The following is a 27,820-nucleotide window of genomic DNA, read 5'->3' on the forward strand; positions in this document are numbered from 1 at the left end:
TATGCAACTACCTTAGCTCTGTTCTTTGCTACCTAAATTCAACAGTGTCATATTTCAATGCATTTTAGTGTAGAAAGACTACTTGTCAGACATTAAGCAAAAGCTTACAATACAAATAAATAGAATCTGGACTGGTTTATAAAGCTATTTTGTGCTTATGCACATGAGAGATCTCTTGTTCTACATCAAAAAACTATATAGCTACTAAAATGCACACATTGTGCATTTTAGTGTGTGTGAGAGAGAGAGAGCTTTTTAGTCTTTCGTTTTGGATAGAGGAGGGGAGAGGGGAAGCGACTTTCGTGCAAAGAAGTGATTGGTGCAATGAAAAGTTAATGTGATGGGATAGGTGGAGAAATAGCCAAGTTTGGACGCATCTTTGAGGGGCACCAAAACCCCAATCACATTTGAAGAAGCGTGAAGTAATCGACTACACGGAATAGAAATCTGACGACTAAAAAGAAGGACATAAATGGAATTTTTTTTGTTTTTGACTTTTTGGACGCTTGCACAGGGTATTTGTTGCCAAAAAGGCAAAAATACCCTAAAGGAAGCATGAAATTTCACAAAGCTTCATCTTAAATGACAGGAAGAGTAGGAATGGGATATAGTTGGTACTTAGGCTAGATTGGGGAAGAAAATAACCCATGATTCTCGCTTTATATAAGGACTAGCGTAAATTTGGTTGGAGGGATGCCTGTTGAGACATTTGTTTGGGATCTCTAATACCTACGGCCCAACCACTTTGCCTCTAGCCTATGCAATTGCATTGGATGAATTCACCAAAATGGGGCAACTTTACCACTAGAAATGACCAAAATACCCTTAATCTCATGAAATCACTAAAATATCCTATCCCAAGAAAAATGACCTATCCCATGAAAAATGACCAAATACCTTTCTTATAGCAAAAGACCAAAGTACCTTCATTTCATAGGAAATTACCAAAATACCACTAATTGCTATGATCTATGCATGAGCAAAAGATGAGAGTATTTTGGTCAGTTTCTACGGGCTTGGGGTATTCTTGTCATTTTTCATGAGATAAGGTTATTTAAGTTAGTTAATAAAATCCATACATCAGAACATGCCTCTCTCTCTCTCACACACACACACACACGCTTCAGCCCAAGAATATTCCATGGAATATTATTTTAATGGGTGGCAAACATGGCCAAATAGCTGCAGAAATTAACATTTACATAATAGACATGAATTGATATGGGCCCACCAATGTTAGAGACAACGATCAATTCAATTTAAAAAACGAGATGAATATCGAAATAGCATTCAGACCATACATTTCTTATCTCCCAAAATGAATGCTGAGATGCCAATGCAAAAGGTACTGACTGGTATTGTGCTGAAATAACGCAGAAGTGAGGATGACTTTAACCCCTGTAAACAGTGGGAGCGAATTTATTACTGCACTGTGTAAATCACTAATTGGAACACTTAAAATCGATATCAGCCCCACTGTTGATCTTCCGAGAGAGAGAGAGAGATGTCGTCTGGCGGCGGTGTGGTGTGCGTGACCGGCGGGAGCGGGTTCATCGGTTCGTGGGTAGTTAATCTCCTTCTTAAACGAGGATACACTGTCCATGCCACTGTCCAAGATCTCGGTAACCCTATTGTCCTACTCTCCCTCCCTCTCTTTCCTCTTGCATAGATTTGGCTCTCAATCCACTGAAATGCCGCCACCCTTCGATTAATAATGCCTCCTGTTTGATTGCGGGAGCTTGGGTGTGATGGGAGAAGACAAGAAGTCAAATGGCATTTCCAAAGCCCGGCAGTCAAGGGGGAGGGTTGTTTGGTTACAAGGCTCTGGTCAAGCATTTGGGTTGAGTAAATGGTTGCTCGGGTTGGGTAGGGTTGGATTTGGGTTGAGTAAATGGTTGCTCGGGTTGGGTTCGGGTTGGCCTCAACCCGAACCCGACCCGCCTGAGTTGCACCCGAATTATGCCTTCACCTAAATTATGCTGAAATGATGAATCAGTAGTGAATCTAGACCCAAAATTGATCTTGGAATCAGAGTGGTTGTTTGTATGCATGGGAATTTAATTTTTCAGCATTTTGGTTAACTCATTTTCAATGATTTTTTTTTTTTTTTGGCAAAATAAAAAAAATTCCTTATTTTTAGGGAAAATTGCAAACCTACTAGACCTTGGAATTTTTTCCCATTTAGTATTATTTTCCATTGATAAAAAATCTTCTTCCCTTGCTTTTTTCTCTTTATCCAAAGACCAATTCACAACTTGAAGAAATAAAAGAAAAGCCGTTTAATTTTAATGGGTCTAGTTTGGGAAACCCCGTTTTGACAGAGATATAGGAGGTCTCTTAAGGCTCTGTTTGGCTGCAGGTAGTTACCTTGTAGATTAGTGGTATCCGTAGTCAATAGGGAGAAGATGCACATTTTATTTACCTAGAATTTACCTCGTAGAATAGTGATAAGTAGTGTTTGGTTGCCAACCTCGTAGAGTAGTTGGAGGGGGGTTTCATTACCAATATAGAAAGAGAAAAAACATCATTTTCCAAGCCAAATTCTACCCTTTTTGAGAAATTTGGCTTGGAGGGTATAAGGAGGAGACATGGATGCCACATCACCAGGGGGGCTTCTTTGTGATCGGTGTATTTAGTATTCCCTCATTAGATATTTGCATTTCCTTTTCCGACCTCCTTGGTCGGTGTGCCAGCATTTTGTTGACCCCTTTAATAAATTTTCCATAATTCTAAAAAATAAGCTGCTAAGGGTCTGTCGGTCATTTATGAAAGATTAGGGGCTTTTTAATAATTAAATGATTTCCTAACTTCGTGGCAGAAAAAATGTATTTCTGCACAATGCCACTGGCATTTATTTATGTTGCATATATTTTTCATTTTCATTGAAAAAAGCTGAAATGGAAATTTGTTTTGTTTTTCACAGAGGATGAGAAAGAGACAAAGCATCTCCAAACCCTTGAAGGCGCAGAATCGCGTCTACACCTCTTCCAAATCAATCTCCTCGACTATGAATCCCTCCTAGCCTCGATCCAAGGAACCGTTGGCGTATTCCACCTTGCCTCGCCCTGCAGTGTTGGTCGAGTCGAAGATCCCAAGGTCGGGTCAAATCGATGGCTACTACAAATTCTAAAACAATCCTCACTATCTTGATTGTTTTTTTTTTTCTCTAAATAATACGATCTTGACTTTAGCTGATGGAAAGCCTAGGCCTTTTAAACCTGTCCCATACCAAGCTAGGTCCCACCTAGTCCCATAACTAGGAAGGCTTCCACTCTGGACTGTAACATTCCACCACGTTTCGTGACTTGAACATGAGGCATGGTGGCTGCTCTGATACCAAATGTTATGTACCTAACCAATATGCCAAAAGCTCCAGAGAGCTGATAGAACGCGTTAGGCTGGGCCCTTTTAAGATTTTAAATTTTAGCCAAAATCGGAATATTTCGTTCGAAATTTCAGATTTCCACCAAGATAGAAATGAAATTCGCATGGAATTGTTTTTTATAGGATTTCACCGAAACTTCACCAAAATATTGCCAAAATTCTGAAATTTCAACCGAAATTTCCTTTTTACAAGATTTCCACCAAAATTTCTGAAATTTCTACTTAAATTTTAGAGAAACTGAAATTTTTCCATGAAATTTACAAGATTTCGGCCGAAATTTCCACCCAAATCGTAATATTTTGATTTCCATTGTGACCAAAACTGAAACTCAAACCGAAATTTAAAGCCTCAGGTCCTTATAACATGTCCTATACGAGGCTGGGTCTCTCCTAGTCCCATACGTAGGCTGCTAGGCAGGCACCCACTTAGGACCCTAACACTCTTTTTTTTCAAAAAATAAAAAAATAACAATCAAGATAGTGATGATCATATCAAATTCATCTCCATCTTTTTTTGCTTGGTGTTTTTTTATAGTAATTTGTTCATTTGCTTTGTTTGTGCAGATGGAGCTTCTTGACCCGGCAATCAAAGGGACAATAAATGTTCTGGAGGCAGCGAAAGTGAGTGGAGTTAAGCGAGTGGTAGTAACATCGTCGAATTGTGCCATAATTCCGAGCCCTAAGTGGCCGGAAGATGTGGTTAAAGGGGAGGATTGCTGGACCGATCTTGATTACTGCATTCAAAATGAGGTGAGTTGGCGACTCATTTGCTCTGAACGCTGCCCATGTGTATGTTAGCATTCTCGTTCATTTTCTCTAACATGTGCCTGGGGTGTTATTAGAAGTGTGTAGTATCTTAGTACAGCCAGACTTTGAGAGATGAGTCCTATTTCGAGAATGGGAACCAACCAGTTATCATACTGTGGCCTGTTGGAGTTGTCTTTCATGAGAATGTTCTGTAATGTAGCTAGAGAATAATTTCTCCAATTAAATCATTGACAAAGTGCTCATTATTTCTTGAATGGAGTTTGCAAAGAATTAGTCACTTCGTTTTTTTTCTAAATGTAGATGCATTATAACCATCTTAAAACAAGGTGGTCTAGAGAAACAAAGGAAGAAACCAAAAAAAAATAAAAAATGAAAGAAATGAAAAAGAAGAACTAAGCTAAGTGTGGGCAATTTTCTAACTTGGTGTGCGCGCGTGTGTGCGCGCGCTTGTCAGAAAATGATACTTAGAACACCTTGTTTTGATAGATAGACACTTCTTTATTTTAGGTTCTTGCCATTGACTGTCATATCTTGCTTCAGTTTTTGAAGTGGTATATCTTAGAATATCAACAGTTCAAAGGAAAAATATAAAGAATTATAGTTATGATTATTAGGCACCTCTTGGAAATTTAGTTAATAGAAAATTGAGCACATTTACTCAATTTTCTAACTTGGCAGAACTTCTTTTACCTACCTTTAAGGCTTGCTGATGCTTATCTTGGCATATTGAGACTTTGAACATGATAACTTTGCAAAAATCTGATAATACCAAGCTCCATTGCTAATAAAAATTATGAATCTATTGTAAAAAAAACTCCTTATGAAAAACCCAAGTAGTATTTGTAAAGTCGATTAACACCTCATATAATCATATTGGAGTTGTTTCTTGGATTTCTATACATTTCCAGTTGTTAAGAAATCCTTTAGGTTGGAGATCTCAAGAGTCTTCTCACATCCCAGAAAGTTGTAACAATTCAATTATAAGAATTCTACAAAGTTGTTCAAGTTGGAAATTTCTAGCAAATGAAACTGATGTGGATGAAAATCATAAAGATTGTTCCAGTCGTTGGCGTTGAACAAGTTTTTATATTTTAACTATTATTTTCGTCATTTTATTTGTAGCCAACTTTTTAGGCATCAAATCTCACCCGTTTGGTGTGCTTTTGGTATTATTAGACAGGTTTTTTAATTACCTATCTAATGGGCCCAAGATCACATGATTTGGATGTGATTTGAGCAAGTTATGAGTGTTTTTAGGAAGGAGTATAGTTCAATTACGGAATTACTATTTTTGGTAAGTTTTTATCTTTATTTAGCTTTGCTTTGGATTAGATGATTGGTTCAGATTATTTCTTTAAATTTCGGTTATCTTCTAGGGTTTCTTTTTCTTATAAATACATCTTCTGAAAGCAATGTAAGGGACTTTTGACTTTCAATATTGAATAGAATTGAGATTTTCTTTTGTGAGAGCTATTGTGGCTTGGACTTCTTCTTCTCTTCTCCTCTTGGTGGTTTAGAACCATCTTTTCTCATCTCCTCTCATCTATTATCTTCTATTTCTTCAATCAAATCAGCACAGACAATGTTAGTAAATCAATTTTTTTTCTTTGTTCTTGAACCCTAAAATACAAAAACCCAAAATCCATAGATCTCTCGTTCTTCAAGATCTCGTGTCAAGACTTTGAATGACTGTTTTTATGATTAAACCTCAGCCTAAACACCCAATAACCATAGCTTTAAATCCCTTTTGAGCCTTATTGAAAATTTGCACAATTTTCAAGCCTGAAAACCCTTTTAAAAGATCCTTAGCCTAAACCTACCACCAAATCGGAGCTTAAACCCTAGATTAACCTTTCTTTTACCTTCTAAACCTTATCCTAAGATTTGGACAGCAGTATTAAACCAAAATATCAGATCTGCAAAATTACCAAAATACCCCTACAATCCAAAATTGGACGGTTTTGAGCTTTTTACTACTGCTGGACATTTTTTTTATTTTTCTTCATTGGATATTATTATTTTCATGCTTGTGTGACATCTATTTCATTGGTACTTGCATTAGCTTTTTAGTTCTTTTAATTGGCTGCATGCGTAGGCCTAGTTTCAGACTAATCTTTTTATTATCAATTCATCTTATGAATCATTATCGCTTTGATTGATTTTTTATAAGGTTTACTTTATGCTTAACTACGATCTTTATAATTATTTATGCTATTTAAGTCTCATTATTGCTACTGCCCATAGATTAATTAGGTGTTAATTCGACCCTAGGTTAGTTGTTAAGTGCTCTTTCAATTTTCCGCGTAAGCCCTAAATTGCCCTAAAGTCTTAATCCCATTAGGAGTGTAGGATTTTCCCTATTCTAGGTATTGGCCTGCATCTGAAACTTTGATGAATAACTAATTAGTTAATTTAATAAAATTGGTACTTTTAAAATATTTAACCAAAATATGCTTCAAAAATAGGATAATGGAGGCGGCAATGGTTAAAAAGGGGGTGGATTTTGATCACCATTCCTTTTTCCTCTAAATAGGGGTTATTGACTGATGCAACCGCTACTGTCCCAGTTACTCAGTTCCTTATAAATGTATCTTTATTTGAACAGAAATTCTAATATCATACTATTGGTGCTGTTCAATCAAGAATGGATGGTGATAAGGTTCATTAAATGGCAATGTTTTAAACTAGGTGTATAAGTAACATTTCCATATGTTAGCATCCATCAAGAGTTTGTTGTGTTGATGTTTGCAGAGATTTATTTTTTTATTTTTTATTTTTTTTGTGTTTTTCACTTTTGGCTAGATTTGGTATTCTGCTTCAAAAACACTGGCGGAGAAAGCTGCATGGGAGTTTGCCAAGGATAAAGGACTGGATGTGGTTGTGATCAATCCCGGTACAGTTTTGGGTCCTATTCTTCCCCCGGCTCCAGTCATCAATGCTAGCATGATCCTGCTCCTTCGCCTTCTACAAGGTACTGGTGACAACTTCTACTAGTTTAGAATAGTAAGGTCGGATGTATTATACATAGCAGGCCCTCTAACAACTAATATTTGCAAGAAAAATAGATTTTGTAAGTTATTAGGTTTTTTCAATTTATAAAAGAAGTCTCTTTATAATATGTTGTTTTAAGATACTATAAAGAGGCTTCTTTTATAGCATCTTTTTTTTTTTTTGAATGGTTTCTTTTATAATATCTTGTTTTATGATACTATAAAGAGAATTCTTTTATAGTATCTTTTTTTTAATGGTTTCTTTTATAATATCTTGTTTTAGGGTATTATAAAAAGACTTCTTTTATAAATCATGTTAAAATCTTCTATGAATTCCTTTAAGCAAGTATCAATATACATAATATTCTTTCAAAGATCACATGTTTTTTAACCGTTTCTGTTTACTATTATCATTAGATACGTCAAAGGCATTAATACCTCTTTTATTTTACCATTTAAAATGAAAAATTGGAAAGTCATTTTTGCAATCTTTGCAGCAGATTACTATCTTCAGCATTTAGAACAATATCATGTGTTTTTTAGAACGGTCTTCAGAACAGTATCATGTTGTCTCTTGAATGATATAGGTGGGCGCTTCATATCTTCAGGTTACTCTCAATTTTTTTATGACATTATTCTCATTAAACGCAGACACCCGACAAAACTTCTGTAGCTCAAATTCGAAAGTTTACTTTTTCTTTTGTACACCGACCTAATAACATCACTTTGTGATCGTGATAAAACATTGGACAAATTGATCAATTTATTTTTGAAACATAGCATTGACTTAAATCCCTGCTCTTCTATAAGGTCTAGCTTAGTTGAACCAAAAAAAAGGGCGGCCCAGTGCACGAGGCTCCCGCCATTGCGGGGTCTGGGGAGGGCTAGATGTACACAGCCTTACCCCTGCTTTGCAGTGAGGCTGTTTCCGTGACCCGAACCCGTGACCATCAAGTAACAATGGAGCAACCTTACTGTTGCGCCAAGGCTCCTCTAGCTTAGTTGAATGACCAAGATAAATTTGGCTAGTTGTAGGCTGCCTTTGGAGTTTTTTGATTTATCTAGAAATGCTGTCAGATTCATTTAGCAGAATTCTTTTGTTCCAGAACAATAAGTATAGCTTTTATACAATATATTTTGTATGAGATGTTACACTTTTATACCTTTAGTAGTTGAGCGTTACTTAACTAGATAGGGTTAATTATTACCAAACCAAGATAGGGTTAATTATTAGAAAACAAATACTTTTCCTATTTCTTCAATAATTTTGGCTAGGGAAGTGATATATCCGCCCCTTTTGATCACCAGGAACACCCCCTGGCAGTGTATCAATGACTAAAGAGGGGCTGTTGTACTTAAGTCAGAAGAATTCAATGCCCTGATTGCCACAAACAGTGACAGGGGGTGTTCCTGGTGATCAAAAGGGGCGGATATATCATTTCCCTTTTGGCTTTGGTTTTCTTCACCATATTTGTTTCAGGTACTGCTATCCTTTTCATCCTTTGATCTCCTCTTACCACCTCTACTAAAGCTTCTATTCAGTTCTTTGTGGTTTGTCATATAATTATTGCCGTGAAAAAAGTACGTTGAAAGAGTGGGGAAAAAAAAAAAGAACATTTGTTGCTATGCGGTGTTTTCTTGCCAAAACTGCACATAGAAATTGACCATCACATTCTGCATACCATGTTTAGTTACTTGATTGGGGTTACTATTATTCCCCAAGATCCTTTGAGAATTGATAGGGTGATTTGATGCACTATTAAAATGGTAAAGTCTTTACCATTTTTACTACTCGTAAAGAGTTTAATTCATGGGCTATAAAGAGTTTAATTCATAGGCTTGATCCAAAGTGTTGATATGGTGATAGGATGCACGGAAGAATATGAGAACATTTATATGGGATCAGCTCATGTTAAAGACGTTGCACTAGCTCATATTCTACTTTACGAGAATCCATCAGCATCAGGAAGGCACCTTTGTGTTGAAGCCATAGCCCATTTTAGTGACTTTGCCGCCAAAGTTGCAGAACTTTATCCAGAATACAAGGTGCCCAGGTAAGGAACTTGATTTCTTCTTCCTTCTTTCGGTATGTAAATGATATTACTAGTTAAATGACAAATGCCAGATTAGGTTACTAAAACTTACGGGTGCAACCCGGGCCGAGTTGGGTCGCCAACCCTAGCCTAACCCAAGATAGCATTCCCTCAACCCTAACCCTACCCAACGTGAGCCTTGGACCGAGGACGGTCAACCCTAAACCATCTTTTACAAATCGGGTCAGATTGAGATGGGTTGGGTTCGGGTTAGCCTAGAGCAAAAACAGAAAAAAAAATACAAAAAAAACCCTCAAATTTTGAAAATCATGATATAATTAGATGATGAAGCTTCTGTGCAGGTTGGGTTGCTCAAGACCTCAACCCTAACCCAACCCGAAATTAAATCAGGTTGGCTTTTCCCAACTCAACCTGAGCCGAAATCAGGTTGAACCTGTCCGGTTCGGGTTGAGCCCAACCCGAGTTGCATCCCTACTAAAAGCTTGGCTATTCTGGCTTTTTTACTTGTACAGTGGAAATCTTGCTGTGATCAACATGACTTGAGATGATAGTGGCCTATGCATACATGAGGCTTATTGGAAAATTCAACACAATTGAAACTCCACAAATCAGGCTTTCTTTTGTGCAAAACTCTAGAACCTTCCCCTATTCAAGTCCCAATCCAATCAGACCCATTGAACCATTGAGAATGGTTAACGGGTCATTTTTTTAGTGGGTCAGGAAATGAAAAACAAACCCAAAGAGGAATACCAAAATGTTTCCTGCTGTCTTGGTACTAAGCCATCAAACATATATGATAACATTATTTATCAGTGAGGAGGGCCATTATGCAGTAGATGTTGTATCAAATGATTATAAGGGTTTATCATTTCTGAACTATTTTATCATTTTTTTTTATCAGTAAGCTGGGTTTTTATCATTTTATCTTATGCAGTTTTCCGAAGGACACCCAACCAGGGTTGTTAAGGGCTCAGAATCCATGCAAGAAGCTGGTTGATCTGGGTCTCCATTTCAGCTCCATGGAGCAAATCATCAAGGATTCTGTAGAAAGCTTAAAGAGCAAAGGTTACATATCTTGAAAGTTTTGTTGCAGATGGAGTAAAATAACTATCTCCTCAATATCATATATTTTGCCGGATTCCATGGCAATATGAGGTTTTAATGGTTTGTATCATTTCTTGGTAATAACTAGGGTTAGTTAGAATTTATTGCCATTGTGTTTTTCTGATGTTAATCATATCCTTTTTATAGGAACTTGTATAGAAATGATTGACTATTGGTAAACTTTATAAACCAGAGAACTTACTGGGCTTTTTTGAGAGATAATTTTATCTAAAGTTTGTGAAGGATATATTGATTTGTGCATTGAAAAATGGATTTAGTTTGGATTTAGCTGGGTTTTGTTTGGATTGCTAGAATTTTCAGGAATAGTTTGGAAAAGAAAAACATTTCTCAAAGTTCGTACTCTTCTAGACTTCTACGCATGACAAAAGAAAACTTATTCAATTTTAGTTGGAGGGACTTTCAATTTATGACGATATCCCTCTAAATTAATCATCATCATATCATTTTCCTCTAAATAGTGGATAGAACAAAAAATTCCCAATATTTTTTTCCATCAGAAATGTTTTTCTTGCAATCTATCTAGCCATGCTCAGAGACCACTACAGTGCGATGATGCCAGCATAAGATTTAGGGGCCGTTTGGATACGCGGATTTTAGAATCTTGGATTTCCTCAAAATCGTAGTTGGGAGACGAGAGGATGAGGAGAACGACTGCTTCACTTCTCTTTAAAATCTTGGATTTTAAGTAAGAAATCCAGGTTTTAGAAATCTCTCCCACATCCTGAGATATCTAAAACCTGGAAAGATGGGATGATCTCCTGCTCTCTTGATGATGGAAAGAAGGGTGAGAAAACATAAAACGACGGCTGGTCTCCTTCTCTCGTCTCCAAGCTTACGATTTGGAGGAAATCCTAGATTCTAAAATCTGCGTTGGATACGCGAATTTTAGAATCAGACAAGAGAAGAAGCAGACCAGCCGTCGTTTTCTGATTTCTCGCCCTTCTTTTCATCAGTAAGAGAGTAGCAGATCATCCCATGTTTCCAATTTTTAGAAATCTCAGGATGTGGGAGAGATTTCTAAAACGTGGATTTCTTACTTAAAATCCAAGAAACGCTGTCATGACAACATACAGCAGCTTGATCAAGAACTCTCTTCCACACTGTTTTCAAACTTAAACCGCTCTCTTTCACACTGTTTTCAAACTTAAACCGGGATCTGTGGACCCCGATCCGAGGATGGTGAGGGAATGAGTCCCCAACACCCTCTAGATCATCCACAAAGTGAAGGAGAGCTCTGCCAAGGAACTTTCGAAACTGTGCCACCCTCACAGCATAGCATGAGTGGCGATATAAAAAGAAAGAGATACATCCTGATCCGGAGCCAGGGCTCAAAACCAAGATATATCTGAAAATAACTCAGAGTCGGCATCCATGGATGCGCCATGGAACCAAAAACAAATGCTCTGTTTGCAATGGATAACCAGAGATACAAAAGGTCCGTGCCTGATGACGAATGGAGAAGGTCTGAAGAGCACCCCAAATTCGCCCGAGTGCGAACACTTGGTCTCTTATGCTATTTATTATTAACCTCGAAGAGTTTTGGGCAAAAATATGTGAAATTGGAACAATCATCAGGAGTCGTCTATCTAAGCTTGCATTTCCTGATAATAGAAATAATAAGCGCACAAAAAAATAAATGAAAGAGGTGCCACCTAAATATTGCTAGGTTATGAGTGACATACCTAACTGGTGTCTAAGTTCTGGTGGACGAACACATGCATGCTACAACTATAGGTATAAGGTCTATACAAGAAAGTAAGAAAACACAACAAAATATACAATATAACAGCACAACAAATCCTAAGACTCTAAACGATTTAGCCCGAGTCTTCGGATGGTCTGATATTCATCCAAAGAAGCTTACGTATCCCCGCCTCCACGAGAATCAAGGCAACGTAGTTCTTCGCACCTATTCTAAGCTATGATACATAAGACACCTAAACCTCTATCCTAGACTCGATCTAAAAGACCAGACTAGTTATTAAAGCTTCATGAACGATTATTTAGATTTCAGTGAATTGTAGATTTTAGGACACCCTATATGCCCTAACTAGATGCAGGTTAGCCCTAAGCTAATGCAGATGGTTCCTACAACCTATGTGTAACTAGGCTGTATTTCCTAAGAAAAACAAAGGGTTGACTAACGCATCCTATTCTAGTCATCAGTCGGCGATGTGAATCGCCCACTGACCGGACGGAGGCGCTCTTATAACTCTAAGACAAACTCATAACTCTAAAACAAGCACACAACAAACAAACAACAAATCAAAACAAAACCTTAACTCTAAAACTCTCTATCTAAGACAAAGTCATAACTCTAGAGGAAGATCTTTTCGAAAAAAATAATGCTTTGGAAGATTTTTTGTATTTTTAAAAGGGTTAAATGATTTATTTACAAAGTTTGGCTGGACCTGAGATAAGAATCTCAAGCTGCACTACGTACCTCTTAGAAGATGATCAAGCCAACGTAGTTCGAAACGAACTCTCAAACTACGCTTCTAAAAGAAACACTCAACACTTTAGATTTTTTAAGGTTTTTTATGTTTTCAAATGTTTTTGATATTTTTAAAGTTTTCAAATATTTTTTTAGTTTAAATTTCTAAATTTTTTTTTTTTTTGGATTTTAAAGCTTTTTCAATGCTCTGAACCTTTAAATGTTTTCAATCTTAAAGGAAACACGCAAGTAATACCACAAACTAGGGCGAAGCCCTAAAGCAAAAGGGAAAACCCCGAATAAGCAACTAGCGTCTCAAAGAGACAAACCACCACAAGAAAGTTAGTGCCCCAAGAACAGAGAAAACAATATAAGATCCCAAGCATGGAAGGCTCTAATAAGACTGAGTTAGTCTCCTAAGGATGGGCTTGGGCTAACGCCTTCATCGCCCCAAACCAAAATGACTACAGGCTGACAAAACAGCCATACATAAGTAAAATGGTCTAGTTTTATCCCCTCCATTTGCATTCTCTCAAACAGCTTTCGTGCCTCATTTGTACATCCATACTGAGAAAAACCAGAAACCATAGCATTCCCAGAAACCAAATCTCTTACTTTCTTCTTCTTAAACACATCCCACGAGGTCCCTATGCTCTCACATTTGACGTACATATCTACCAATGCGTTCCTTGCAGACACATCGGACTCGAATCCGCTCTGAACCACACGGACATGGACACACATTCCCTGCATAAGAGCGGTTGAACTTGCGCAAACACTAAAAACATCCACATAGCTAAAATAATCCTGATTTACTTGCTCCCACTTCATCAATTCTAACACCTCAAATGTTCTATCTCAGCTTCCAATCTATGAATATCCAGTGATCATCGCATTTGAAAATACATCATCTCTAATTGACATCTCATCAAAAACTTTTCTCGCCACTGTCTATGTATCCTGAAACCAATGCAGTTCATGAGACTTGGTCTCTGATCTCCATCTCATCCAGCAATCTTTGGGAATCATCGATGCTCCCTCATTTATCATACAGCGCAACAATGGCATTAGACACAATAATAAATGAGATCAACCCCGAAACTAAAGCCCCGGAGTGAAATTATGCACCTTCTTCCAAGCTTGCGAGATTAGCACAGGATCTAATCGCACCACCAAGAGTAAAATTATCAGGCTCAATCGCATTCTGCATTTAACAAAAAAAATCCTCACAGCTTTTTCACTAAACCCGTTTTGACTAAAGCCTACAAGCACTGCTGTCCAAGATATGATATTCTTCCTTATCATTCTCTTAAAACCAATTCTGCATATATTATGCCTTTACACTTTGAATATATATCAACAAAAACACAACCCACAAAGACATTGCCATATAATCTGTCCTAATTATATGACCATGAATCTGCTTGCCTAGTTTCAAAGCCAAAAGCTACCACAAGCAGTCAGCACTTTCAATTACATTGAAACCATATCAATTTCAACAAATCAGCAATGAAACTATTGAAATCAAGTTATTGATTTACCGAGGCAACCAAATCAAATAAAAGATAAAAATCAATTTCCATTCATAGTTATAGTGTAATACCAAAAGAAATTGGGGGAAGATAGATTAGATACCTGACCAAAATATAGTGATCAGAGTTAAAATGAGATGCCGACAAATCTTGAACTGCTTGGGTGGGAGATGATGACAAACACCAATAGAAGCTCTCTCTCTCTCTCTCTCTCTCTCTCTCTCTCTCTCTCTCTCTCTCTCTCTCTCGTTCTTTCTCTGCACTTTCTCTTGGAATTTTTTTTATAATAAAAATGGAAATTGGTTGCAGAGGGGGAGGAAGCTGGTTTTAGGGTGATCGGAGAAGATTGGGTAGGTGAAGTTCCGGTGGAGAAGAAGAAAATGGAGTAGGTGGTGGTGCTAAACGGTCGGAGAAGATGGGGTTGGGTGAGAGCTCCGGTGGGTAATGGAGGTGGATGATGTGGGTTTTGGGTTAGAAACGGGCAGGGGTAGTGGCTCGGTTAGAGTAGATGGTGGAGGTAGATGAGGGTAGAAACTAGATGGTGAGTGAAAGGAAGAGGATGATGATCGGGGGTTGCAAATGGCCGGCCAGAGCTTGATCGGAGCACGGCCGGAGCTCAACCGGAGAAGATGAGAGGGGGAAATGTTAGGGTGGAGATGTGGGTGTCGGCTGGAGGAGGAGTTGTGGCGGCGGGTGGGCGAAGACCGTCCTTTTCTCTCTCTCTGTATTTCTCCCTCTGCTGCTGTTCTTGCGGCTGCCCTCTCCCTCTTTCTCAGAAAAAATGGGGCTCCCCTCAAACCCTAGTTCGATAGGTGTTTATATATATGTGGAAATGCCATATTTTGCCCCCTATGCTTCCCAGGACAACCCCTTTTGTAGCACATTATGACTGCCCTTTTCTCTACAAAGGATGCGCTCGGGTAAAATATGAGGGGAGTCATTTTGGCTCTTCCTTTATTGCATTTAAGATTGGTATTGGCACACCCATTGTTAGATATATCCCTCCCCTTTACAAATAACCTCACAAAGCCTCGCTTTGATACTTGCATAAACTTGACCCGATTTATATGAAATTTCGCGGACACCTTATTGAGGTTCTAAACTACGCTAGGGCAAAATTTGAGATGCTAATTCCATCACTTAGAGGAAAATTATTCAAACCAAGATGTTTAAGGGTTATTTGGGGTTCGGTCAAAATGGGGTGTCTACAGGATCTAAAATTCGCTTATCCTAACGGCCCTTAGTTCGGTAACTTCTAGTTTCCTAAGAACTAGTTGCAATTAACCATTGATCACAGATGCAATTTTGGGGCTAAGGCAACTCTTAGGTGGCCCCACCAAAGAGTCATGCGGCATCCTGTGTGAATTGGACACTACCAAAAGTTTCAAATACCCCCCTAATAATATCAAGCCCTAAAACAAATATAATACATTTAAAAGAAATGTTTTACTGTTCACATGGTTGGAAGAATCTCCCACCATTTGCGTAGGAAGTGCCAAACGGATGATTAATGGTCGTGGTACTGGGTGACCGGTTCACACCAGGCACATGGAGATAAAAGGACAGGCCATCTGGACCATCTATTCATGCGGGCGCCACATAGAAATGCCAATTTGTTCCAAAAATCCTTCTATCAGAATCGAGTCCTTGGCTAACAAATTGATGGCTAAAAATAAAATGTTAGGTACCTTACCGATACGCCAAATTCTCTAGAGCTACATGGAACGTGTTAGGCAAGGCTCTTTAAACCTGTCCCATACTAGGCTGGGTCCCAGCCAGTCCCATACCCCCCACTCAGGGCCGGAACATAAAACGTAGGCAGCATTTTCTTGTTTGTAAGAATCTGCTTTCCATATAAATAGTAGGCCCTCCAACTCCAAGGTTTTCTTTCAATCAACCCATGAAAATGGTGAGGTTCCATAGGGAAATGATATATTCACCCTTTCTTTTCTTTCAATCAACCCAATCCCTAAGTAAGCAATGGCCAATTCCTTTCTTTTAGAAAACTATAACTAGGAACTATGGCCTCCACATGCACCTCAAACACGCAGAAATGGTAGTCTTGAGTAACAAACAATTGGGGTTTTTAGCATTAGTATCCGGCTGCCGTGATACCAATGCTAGTATATAGATAGTTTTATTGCAAGATAAGGTCCTTGAACGGGTGGGAAAGGCATCCTCTTAAATATGGATTGAAGAGTAAAGAAGCAGATGAATAAATGAAGGGTCTCTGTTTGGTTGCCGGGTTTTTTTTTATTCCTGGGAGTTATGTGGGAGAAAAAAATACCCTGGGAGACAGGTGGGAAAAAAAAAGTCCTAGAAGTATCCTGGTAAAATAAAAATCTCATGTTTGGTTGACCGGATTATGGTGGGAAAAAAAAAAAAAAAAACTTATTTTTGGTTCCTGAGTTTATTTTTGTTCCTGGGGTTATCTTGGGATGAGATGAAAAGGCAATCATTACAAAAGTGGGATTAAAAAATTCACCCCACAAGTAATCATTACAAGAGTGGGATTAAAATAAACCTAGTGCTAAAAGGCAACCAAACATGGGATGGGACCAAAATTTAACTTACTCTCCCACATAACTCCCAGGAACAAAAAAAACCCGGCAACCAAACAGGATTAAAATGAGGTTTCTTGAAAACTCTTTTTTTGATGAGTGTTTCTTGAAAACTCTGTTAAGGATGAAATTGTACAGAAATATTTCATCAACTTTGGCAAGATGAAATGCATGATCCATCAAACATACAACAATCAAAGTAAAAGAAAATAAATAGTGCCTCTCTTTGTTTTCTTAGTTGAGAAAACTCGTATGAAACTCATATCATACAAAAAATAGAAAATAAATAGTGCCTCTCTTTGTTTTGCAACTCATATAACAAAAAAATTATTAAATTCAGGATTTAAAAAAAAAGGTAAAATAAAAGATCAAAACCCTTATTTATTTGAAGCTGCTACTCATAAAAGAAAATACAACAACCTTGGGGAAGAATAGAATCATGCGTGGAGATCATTGGAAGAGGTAAGGTGTTGAATTAGATTTGGATGTTATCTTCAAGGGCAAAGTAGTTTTAAACTGTCGGAAATACCGTTAACCAATTGAAATTGAGAGATATTGATGGAAGGGATAAAGAAAGTCGGGGAAGCGGAAACGCTACCGATGAGAGAACGTTGAAAGATGCCAAGGGAATTTTGGAGGAAGAGTGGAAGAATTGAGCACGTGGTGTTATTTTTGGACATCTTGGGGGAGAGAGAGAGAGAGAGCTTTTTAGTTTTTCGCTTTGGATAGAGAAGGAGAGAGAGGAAGCGCGTGCAAAGAAGTGATTGGTGCAATGAAAAGTTAATGCGATGGGATAGGATAAGGATAATGATTAGGGTTGCGAATTATCCTACAGTGAATGCGGTCGGCCACTTAGGGTTGTGAAAAGTTAATGCGATGGGATTGTTTTTTTTTTCTTTTCTTCTCAGATGGGGTGTTTAGGAGATTAGGTACTTTCTTTTCTCTCTCTCACACACACACGCGCTTCAGCCCAAGAGTATTCCATGGAATATTTTTTTAATGGGTGGCAAACATGGGCAATAAGCTGCAGAAATTAACATTTACATAATGGACATGAATTTGGGGTCAATGTTAGAGACAACGATCAATTCAATTTCAAAAACGACAAAACTGTGGTGGACAGCTTTCACTTTGGTACGATGAATATCGAAATAGCATCCAGACCATACATTTCTTATCTCCCAATAAACCACAGAGGGAGCTGAGAATACCCAAGGAAAATCAGAAATGGCAATGCAAAAGGTATTGGTATTGTGATGAAATAATGCAAAAGTGAGGATGACTTTAACCCCTGATTCACGCTTTATATAATTTATATTTATATTTATATTTATATTTATATTTATATTACTGCCCTATGTAAATCACTAATTGGAACACTTAAAATCGATATCAACCCCATTGTTGATCTTCCGAGAGAGAGAGAGAGAGAGAGAGAGAGAGAGATGTCGTCTGGCGGCGGTGTGGTATGCGTGACCGGCGGGAGCGGGTTCATCGGTTCGTGGGTAGTTAATCTCCTTCTTAAACGAGGATACACTGTCCATGCCACTGTCCAAGATCTCGGTAACCCTATTGTCCTACTCTCCCTCCCTCTCTTTCCTCTTGCATAGATTTGGCTCTCAATCCACTGAAATGCCGCCACCCTTCGATTAACAATGCCTCCTGTTTGATTGCGGGAGCTTGGGTGTGATGGGAGAAGACAAGAAGTCAAATGGCATTTCCAAAGCCCGGCAGTCAAGGGGGAGGGTTGTTTGGTTACAAGGCTCTGGTCAAGCATTTGGGTTGAGTAAATGGTTGCTCGGGTTGGGTAGGGTTGGATTTGGGTTGAGTAAATGGTTGCTCGGGTTGGGTAGGGTTGGATTTGGGTTGAGTAAATGGTTGCTCGGGTTGGGTTCGGGTTGGCCTCAACCCGAACCCGACCCGCCTGAGTTGCACCCGAATTATGCCTTCACCTAAATTATGCTGAAATGATGAATCAGTAGTGAATCTAGACCCAAAATTGATCTTGGAATCAGAGTGGCTGTTTGTATGCATGGGAATTTAATTTTTCAGCATTTTGGTTAACTCATTTTCAATGATTTTTTTTTTTTTTTTTTTTTTTGCAAAATAAAAAAAATTCCTTATTTTTAGGGAAAATTGCAAACCTACTAGACCTTGGAATTTTTTCCCATTTAGTATTATTTTCCATTGATAAAAAATCTTCTTCCCTTGCTTTTTTCTCTTTATCCAAAGACCAATTCACAACTTGAAGAAATAAAAGAAAAGCCGTTTAATTTTAATGGGTCTAGTTTGGGAAACCCCGTTTTGACAGAGATATAGGAGGTCTCTTAAGGCTCTGTTTGGCTGCAGGTAGTTACCTTGTAGATTAGTGGTATCAGTAGTCAATAGGGAGGAAACACACATTTGATTTACCTAGAATTTACCTTGTAGAATAGTGATAAGTAGTGTTTGGTTGCCAACCTCGTAGAGTAGTTGGAGGGGGGTTTCATTACCAATATAGAAAGAGGAGAGAGAAAGAAAAAACATCATTTTCCAAGCCAAATTCTATCCTTTTTGAGAAATTTGGCTTGGAGGGTATAAGGAGGGGACATGGATGCCACATCACAAGGCATGCAATAATTACCTATGAAACTTGTCTGGTAGTCTCCGGGGATTTCGACGCTACATTGGCAACCAAACAAGAGATTTTGCTGACGTGGCACCCAAATGCAAAGCAAAACCCCCAAACTATCATGGATTTTGGGCACCAAACACACCCTAAGGGATGAGTAGGGGATCACTAGATGGTTCTTTCTATGGACTTCAATGAGGCAGAAGTAAGGGTGGTTCTCCAAGGCATTAGATTGATTGAGAGGAGAGAAATGAATAATTAGTAGTGCAAGGTGATTCACGCAAATTCATAAGATGTTTGGAGGGCAGAAACCCTCACCCATGGAGATTTGCCCACTTTATTGAGTAGATTTTGGATCGGGTGGTGGCTTATGATGTTTCATTTCAACACGTCAGAAGGTCTGCTAATAGTGAGGTGGATAGACTTGTTGGAGCGAGGGCTCAAAGCCATAGTATGGAGGTCTTTGATTTTTCTACCTTCTAGAAGGGGGCTTCTTTGTGATCGGTGTATGTAGTATTCCCTCATTAGATATTTGCATTTCCTTTTCCGACCTCCTTGGTCGGTGTGCCTGCATTTTGTTGACCCCTTTAATAAATTTTCCTCAATTCAAAAAATAAGCCGCTAAGGGGTTGTCGATCATTTACGAAAGATTAGGGGCTTTTTGATAATTAAATGATTTCCAAACTTCCTGGCAGAAAATGTATTTCTGCACAATGCCAGTGGCATTTATGTATGTTGCATATATTTTCCATTTTCATTGAAAAAAAGCGGAAATGGAAATTTGTTTTGGTTTTCACAGAGGATGAGAAAGAGACAAAGCATCTCCAAACCCTTGAAGGCGCAGAATCGCATCTACACCTCTTCCAAATCAATCTCCTCGACTATGAATCCCTCCTTGCTGCAATCCAAGGTACCGTCGGTGTATTCCACCTTGCCTCGCCCTGCATTGTCGATCGAGTCGAAGATCCCGAGGTCAGCTCAAATCCATGGCTACTACAAATTCTAAAACAATCCTCACTATCATGATTGTTTTTTTTTTTCTCTAAATAATACGATCTTGACTTTAGCTAATGGAAAGACTAGGCCTTTTAAACCTGTCCCACACCAAGCTAGGTCCCACCTAGTCCCATAACTAGGAAGGCTTCCACTCTGGACTGTAACATTCCACCACGTTTCGTGACATGAACATGAGGCATGGTGGCTGCTCTGATACAAAATGTTATGTACCTAACCAATATGCCAAAAGCTCCAGAGAGCTGATAGAACGCGTTAGGCTAGGCCCTTTCAAGGTTTTAAATTTCAGCCAAAATCGGAATATTTCGTTCGAAGTTTCAGATTTCCAACAAGATAGAAATGAAATTCGCATGGAATTGTTTTTTATAGGATTTCACCGAAACTTCACCAAAATATTGCCAAATTTCTGAAATTTCAACCAAAATTTCCTTTTTACAAGATTTCCACCAAAATTTCTGAAATTTCTACTTAAATTTTAGAGAAACTGAAATTTTTCCATGAAATTTACAAGATTTCGGCCGAAATTTCCATCGAAATCGTAATATTTTGATTTCCATTGTGACCAAAACTGAAACTCAAACCGAAATTTAAAGCCTCAGGTCCTTTAAACATGTCCTGTACGAGGCTGGGTCCCTCCTAGTCCCATACCTAATCTGCTAGGTAGGAACCCACTTAGGACCCTAACACTCTTTTTTATCAAAAAATAAAAAAATAACAGTCAAGATAGTGATGATCGTATCAAATTCATCTCCATCTTTTTTTGCTTGGTGTTTTTTTATAGTAATTTGTTCGTTTGCTTTGTTTGTGCAGAGGGAGCTTCTTGACCCGGCAATCAAAGGGACAATAAATGTTCTGGAGGCAGCGAAAGTGAGTGGAGTTAAGCGAGTGGTAGTAACATCATCGAATTGTGCCATAGTTCCGAGCCCTAAGTGGCCGGAAGATGTGGTTAAAGGGGAGGATTGCTGGACCGATCTTGATTACTGCAAGCAAAATGAGGTGAGTTGGCGAGACTCATTTGCTCTGAACCCTGCCCATGTGTATGTTAGTATTCTCGTTCATTTTCTCTAACATGTGCCTGGGGTGTTATTAGAAGTGTGTAGTATCTTAGTACAGCCAGACTTTGAGAGATGAGTCCTATTTCGAGAATGGGAACCAACCAGTTATCATACTGTGGCCTGTTGGAGTTGTCTTTCATGAGAATGTTCTGTAATGTAGCTAGAGAATAATTTCTCCAATTAAATCATTGACAAAGTGCTCATTATTTCTTGAATGGAGTTTGCAAAGAATTAGTCACTTTGTTTTTTTCTAAATGTAGATGCATTATAACCATCTTAAAACAAGGTGGTCTAGAGAAACGAAGGAAAAAACCAAAAAAAAAATAAAAATGAAAGAAAAGAAAAAGAAGAACTAAGCTAACTGTGGGCAATTTTCTAACTTGGTGTGTGTGAGTGTGTGCGCGCGCGTGTCAGAAAATGATACTTAGAACACCTTGTTTTGATAGATAGACACTTCTTTATTTTAGGTTCTTGCCATTGACTGTCATATCTTGCTTCAGTTTTTGAAGTGGTATATCTTAGAATACCAACAGTTCAAAGGAAAAATATAAAGAATTATAGTTATGATTATTAGGCACCTCTTGGAATAAAGTTCATAGAAAATTCAGCACATTTACTCAATTTTCTAACTTGGCAAAACTTCTTTTACCTACCTTGAAGGCTTGCTGATGCTTATCTTGGCTTATTGAGACTTTGAACATGATAACTTTGCAAAAATCTGATAATACCAAGCTCCATTGCTAATAAAAATTATGAATCTATTGTAAAAAAAAACTCCTTATGAAAAACCAAGTAGTATTTGAAAAGTCGATTAACACCTCATAAAATCATATTGGAGTTGTTTCTTGGATTTCTATACATTTCCAGTTGTTAAGAAATCCTTTAGATTGGGAATCTCAAGAGTCTTCTCACATCCCAGAAAGTTGTAACAATTCAAGTATAAGAATTCTACAAAGTTGTTCAAGTTGGAAATTTCTAGCAAATGAAACTGATGTGGATGAAAATCATAAAGATTGTTCCAGTCATTGGCATTGAACAAGTTTTTATATTTTTAACTATTATTTTCGTCATTTTTTTTGTAGCATACTTTTTAGGCATCAAATCTCACCCGTTTGGTGTGCTTTTGGTATTATTAGACAGGTTTTTTAATTACCTATCTAATGGGCCCAAGATCACATGATTTGGATGTGATTTGAGCAAGTTATGAGTGTTTTTAGGAAGGGGTATAGGTCAATTGCGGGATTACTATTTTTGATAAGTTTTTATCTTTATTTAGCTTTGCTTTTGATTAGATGAATGGTTGAGATTAGTTCTTAAATTTAGTTTATCTTCTAGGGTTTCTTTTTCTTATAAATACATCTTATGAAAGCAATGTAAGGGACTTTTGACTTTCAATATTGAATAGAATTGAGATTTTCTTTTGTGAGAGCTATTGTGGCTTGGACTTCTTCTTCTCTTCTCCTCTTGGTGGTTTAGAACCATCTTTTCTCATCTCCTCTCCTCTATTATCTTCTATTTCTTCAATCAAATCAGCACAAACAAGGTTAGTAAATCAATTTTTTTTCTTTGTTCTTGAACCCTAAAATACAAAAACCCAAAATCTATAGATCTCTCTCGTTTCAAGATTTTGAAGGACTGTTTTTATGATTAAACCTCAGCCTAAACACCCAATAACCATAGCTTTAAATCCCTTTTGAGCCTTATTGAAAATTTGCACAATTTTCAAGCCTGAAAACCCTTTTAAAAGATCCTTAGCCTAAACCTACAACCGAATCGGAGCTTAAACCCTAGATTAACCTTTCTTGTACCTTCTAAACCTTAACCTAAGATTTGGACAGCACTATTAAACCAAAATTTCAAATCTGCAAAATTACCAAAATATACAACCCAAAATTGGATCGTTTTGAGCTTTTTACTACTATTGGACATTTTTTTTTATTTTTCTTCATTGGATATTAATATTTTCATGCTTGTGTGACATCTATTCCATTGGTACTTGCATTAGCTTTTTAGTTCTTTTAATTATTTGCATGCGTAGGCCTAGTTTCGGACTAATCTTTTTATTATCAATTCATCTTATGAATCCTTATCGCTTTGATTGATTTGTATAAGGTTTACTTCATGCTTAACTACAATCTTTATAATTATTTATGCTATTTAAGTCTCATTATTGCTACTGCCCATAGATTAATTAGGTGTTAATTCGACCCTCGGTTAGTTGTTAAGTGCTCTTTCAATTTTCCGCGTAAGCCCTAAATTGCCCAAAAGTCTTAATCCCATTAGGAGTGTAGGATTTTCCCTATTCTAGGTATTGTCCTGCAGCAGAAACTTTGATGAATAACTAATTAGTTAATTTAATAAAATTGGTACTTTAAAAATATTTAACCAAAATATGCTTCAAAAATATGATAATGGAGGCGGCAATGGTTAAAAAGGGGGTGGATTTTGATCACCATTCCTTTTTCCTCTAAATAGGGGTTATTGACTGATGCAACCGCTACTATCCTAGTTACTCAGTTCCTTATAAATGTATCTTTATTTGAACAGAAATTCTAATATCTTACTATTGGTGCTGTTCAATCAAGAATGGATGGTGATAAGGTTCATTAAATATGGCAATGTTTTAAACTAGGTGTATAAGTAACATTTCCATATGTTAGCATCCATCATGAGTTTGTTGTGTTGATGTTTGCAGAGATTTATTTTTTTATTTTTTATTTTTTTGTGTGTTTTTCACTTTTGGCTAGCTTTGGTATTCTGTTTCAAAAACACTGGCGGAGAAAGCTGCATGGGAGTTTGCCAAGGATAAAGGACTGGATGTGGTTGTGATCAATCCCGGTACAGTTTTGGGTCCTATTCTTCCCCCGGCTCCAGTCATCAATGCTAGCATGATCATGCTCCTTCGCCTTCTACAAGGTACTGGTGACAACTTCTACTAGTTTAGAATTGTAAGGTCGGATGTATTATACACAGCAGGCCCTCTAACAACTAATATTTGCAACAAAAATAGATTTTGTAAGTTATTAGGTTTTTTCAATTTATAAAAGAAGTCTCTTTATAATATTTTGTTTTATGATACTATAAAGAGGCTACTTTTATAGCATCTTTTTTTTTTTCAATGGTTTCTTTTATAATATCTTGTTTTAGGGTATCTTGTTTATAATACTATAAAGAGACTTCTTTTATAGTATCTTTTTTTTAATGGTTTCTTTTATAATATCTTGTTTTAGGGTATTATAACAAGACTTCTTTTATAAATCATGTTAAAATCTTCTATGAATTCCTTTCAGCAAGTATCAATATACATAATATTCTTTCAAAGATCACATGTTTTTTAACCGTTTCTGTTTACTATTATCATTAGATACGTCAAAGGCATTAATACCTCTTTTATTTTACCATTTAAAATGAAAAATTGGAAAGTCATTTTTGCAATCTTTTCAGCAGATTACTATCTTCAGCATTTAGAACAATATCATGTGTTTTTTAGAACGGTCTTGAGAACCGTATCATGTTGTCTCTTGAATGATATAAGGTGGGCGCTTCATATCTTCAGGTTACTCTCAGTTTTTTTATGACATTATTCTCATTAAAAGCAGACACCCGACAAAACTTCTGTAGCTCAAATTCGAAAGTTTACTTTTTCTTTTGTAGACCGACCTAATAACATCACTTTGTGATCGTGATAAAACATTGGACAAATTGATCAATTTATTTTTGAAACATAGCATTGACTTAAATCTTTGCTCTTCTATAAGGTCTAGCTTAGTTGAACCAAAAAAAAGGGCGGCCCAGTGCACGAGGCTCCCGCCATTGCGGGGTCTGGGGAGGGCTAGATGTACGCAGCCTTACCCCTGCTTTGCAGTGAGGCTGTTTCCGTGACCCGAACCCGTGACCACCAAGTAACAATGGAGCAACCTTACTGTTGCGCCAAGGCTCCTCTAGCTTAGTTGAATGACCAAGATAAATTTGGCTAGTTGTAGGCTGCCTTTGGACTTTTTTGATTTATCTAGAAATGCTGTCAGATTCATTTAGCAGAATGCTTTTGTTCCAGAACAATAAGTATAGCTTTTATACAATATATCTTGTATGAGATGTTACACTTTTATACCTTTAGTAGTTGAGCGTTACTTAACTAGATAGGGTTAATTATTACCAAAACAAGAAGGGACTAATTATTAGAAAACAAATACTTTTCCTATTTCTTCAATAATTTTGGCTAGGGAAGTGATATATCCGCCCCTTTTGATCACCAGGAACACCCCCTGGCAGTGTATCAATGACTAAAGAGGGGCTGTTTTACTTAAGTAGAAGAATTCAATGCCCCTGATTGCCACAAACACTGACAGGGGGTGTTCCTGGTAATCAAAAGGGGCGGATATATCATTTCCATATGGTTTTCTTCACCATATTTGCTTCAGGTACTGCTATCTTTTTCATCCTTTGATCTCCTCTTACCACCTCTACTAAAGCTTCTATTCAGTTCTTTGTGGTTTGTCATATAATTATTGCCGTGAAAAAATTACGTTGAAAGAGTGGGGAAAAAAATAAAAAGAACATTTGTTGCTATGTGTTGTTTTCTTGCCAAAACTGCACATAGAAATTGACCATCACATTCTGCATACCATGTTTAGTTACATGATTGGGGTTACTATTATTCCCCAAGATCCTTTGAGAATTGATAGGGTGATTTGATGCACTGTTAAAATGGTAAAGTCTTTGCCATTTTTACTACTCGTAATGTATTATATTCTTGATTTCATGGGCTATAAAGAGTTTAATTCATAGGCTTGATCCAAAGTGTTGATATGGTGATAGGAGGCACGGAAGAATATGAGAACATTTATATGGGATCAGCTCATGTTAAAGACGTTGCGCTAGCTCATATTCTACTTTATGAGAATCCGTCAGCATCAGGAAGGCACCTTTGTGTTGAAGCCATAGCCCATTTTAGTGACTTTGCCACCAAAGTTGCAGAACTTTATCCAGAATACAAGGTGCCCAGGTAAGGAACTTGATTTCTTCTTCCTTCTTTCGGTATGTAAATGATATTACTAGTTAAATGACAAATGCCAGATTAGGTTACTGAAACTTACGGGTGCAACCCGGGCCGAGTTGGGTCGCCAACCCTAGCCTAACCCAAGATAGCATTCCCTCAACCCTAACCCTACCCAACGTGAGCCTTGGACCGAGGACGGTCAACCCTAAACCATCTTTTACAAATCGGGTCAGGTTGAGATGGGTTGGGTTCGGGTTAGCCTAGAGCAAAAACAGAAAAAAAAAATACAAAAAAAAACCCTCAAATTTTGAAAATCATGATAAAATTAGATGATGAAGCTTCTGTGCAGATTGGGTTGCTCAAGACCTCATCCCTAACCCAACCCGAAATTAAATCAGGTTGGCTTTTCCCAACCCAACCTGAGCCGAAATCAGGTTGATCCTGTCGGGTTCGGGTTGAGCCCAACCCGAGTTGCATCCCTACTAAAAACTTGGCTTTCTTTTGTGCAAAACTCTAGAACCTTCCCCTATTAAAGTCCCAATCCATTCAGACCCATTGGACCATTAAGAATGGTTAACGGGTCATCTTTTTAGTGGATCAGGAAAATGAAAAACAAAACCAAAGAGGAATCCCAAAATGTTTCCTGCCTGTTTTGGTACTAAGCCATCAAACATATATGAAAACATTATTTATCAGTGACGAGGGGCCATTATGCAGTAGATGTTGTATCAAATGATTATAAAGGTTAATCATTTCTGAACTATTTTATCATTTTTTTATCAGTAAGCTGGTTTTTTATCATTTTATCTTATGCAGTTTTCCGAAGGACACCCAACCAGGGTTGTTAAGGGCTCAGAATCCATGCAAGAAGCTGATTGATCTGGGTCTCCATTTCAGCTCTACGGAGCAAATCATCAAGGATTCTGTAGAAAGCTTAAAGAGCAAAGGTTACATATCCTGAAAGTTTTGTTGCAGATGGAGTAAAATAACTATCTCCTCAATATCATATATTTTGCTGGATTCCATGGCAATAAGTGGTTTTAATGGTGTGTATCATTTCTTGGTAATAACTAGGGTTGGTTAGAATTTACTGCCCATGTGTTTTTCTGATGTTAATCATATCCTTTTTATAGGAACTTGTATAGAAATGATTGACTATTGGTAAACTTTATAAACCAGAGAACTTACAGGGCTTTTTGGAGAGATAATTTTATCAAAGTTTGTGAAGGATATATTGATTTGTGCATTGAAAAATGGATTTAGGAGAAGTGATAGGTAAAGTTTTTTGAGAAC

At 37.5% G+C, this 27,820-nt stretch overlaps 2 protein-coding genes across 2 annotated transcripts; both read left to right on the top strand.

Annotated features, from left to right (window-relative positions):
• Positions 1-1,357: 1,357 nt before the first annotated feature.
• LOC143874809 (cinnamoyl-CoA reductase CAD2-like) lies at positions 1,358-10,545 on the top strand. Its single transcript, XM_077376919.1, has 6 exons — positions 1,358-1,622; positions 2,924-3,096; positions 3,949-4,134; positions 6,955-7,123; positions 9,010-9,196; positions 10,131-10,545. Exons 1-6 carry the CDS (start codon positions 1,505-1,507, stop codon positions 10,273-10,275), a joined length of 978 nt encoding a protein of 325 aa, XP_077233034.1. The 5' UTR covers positions 1,358-1,504; the 3' UTR covers positions 10,276-10,545.
• A 7,515-nt stretch (positions 10,546-18,060) lies between these two features.
• Positions 18,061-27,757, top strand: LOC143874825 (cinnamoyl-CoA reductase CAD2-like). The gene is made up of 6 exons (XM_077376920.1): positions 18,061-18,411; positions 20,259-20,431; positions 21,284-21,469; positions 24,276-24,444; positions 26,347-26,533; positions 27,344-27,757. Exons 1-6 carry the CDS (start codon positions 18,294-18,296, stop codon positions 27,486-27,488), a joined length of 978 nt encoding a protein of 325 aa, XP_077233035.1. The 5' UTR covers positions 18,061-18,293; the 3' UTR covers positions 27,489-27,757.
• The last annotated feature ends 63 nt before the right edge of the window (positions 27,758-27,820 follow it).

The sequence above is a fragment of the Tasmannia lanceolata genome, unplaced genomic scaffold (assembly GCF_043159265.1).
Source record: "Tasmannia lanceolata isolate RefF3 unplaced genomic scaffold, GAP_Taslan_0.1 ptg000002l, whole genome shotgun sequence".
Classification (NCBI taxonomy): Eukaryota; Viridiplantae; Streptophyta; class Magnoliopsida; order Canellales; family Winteraceae; genus Tasmannia; species Tasmannia lanceolata.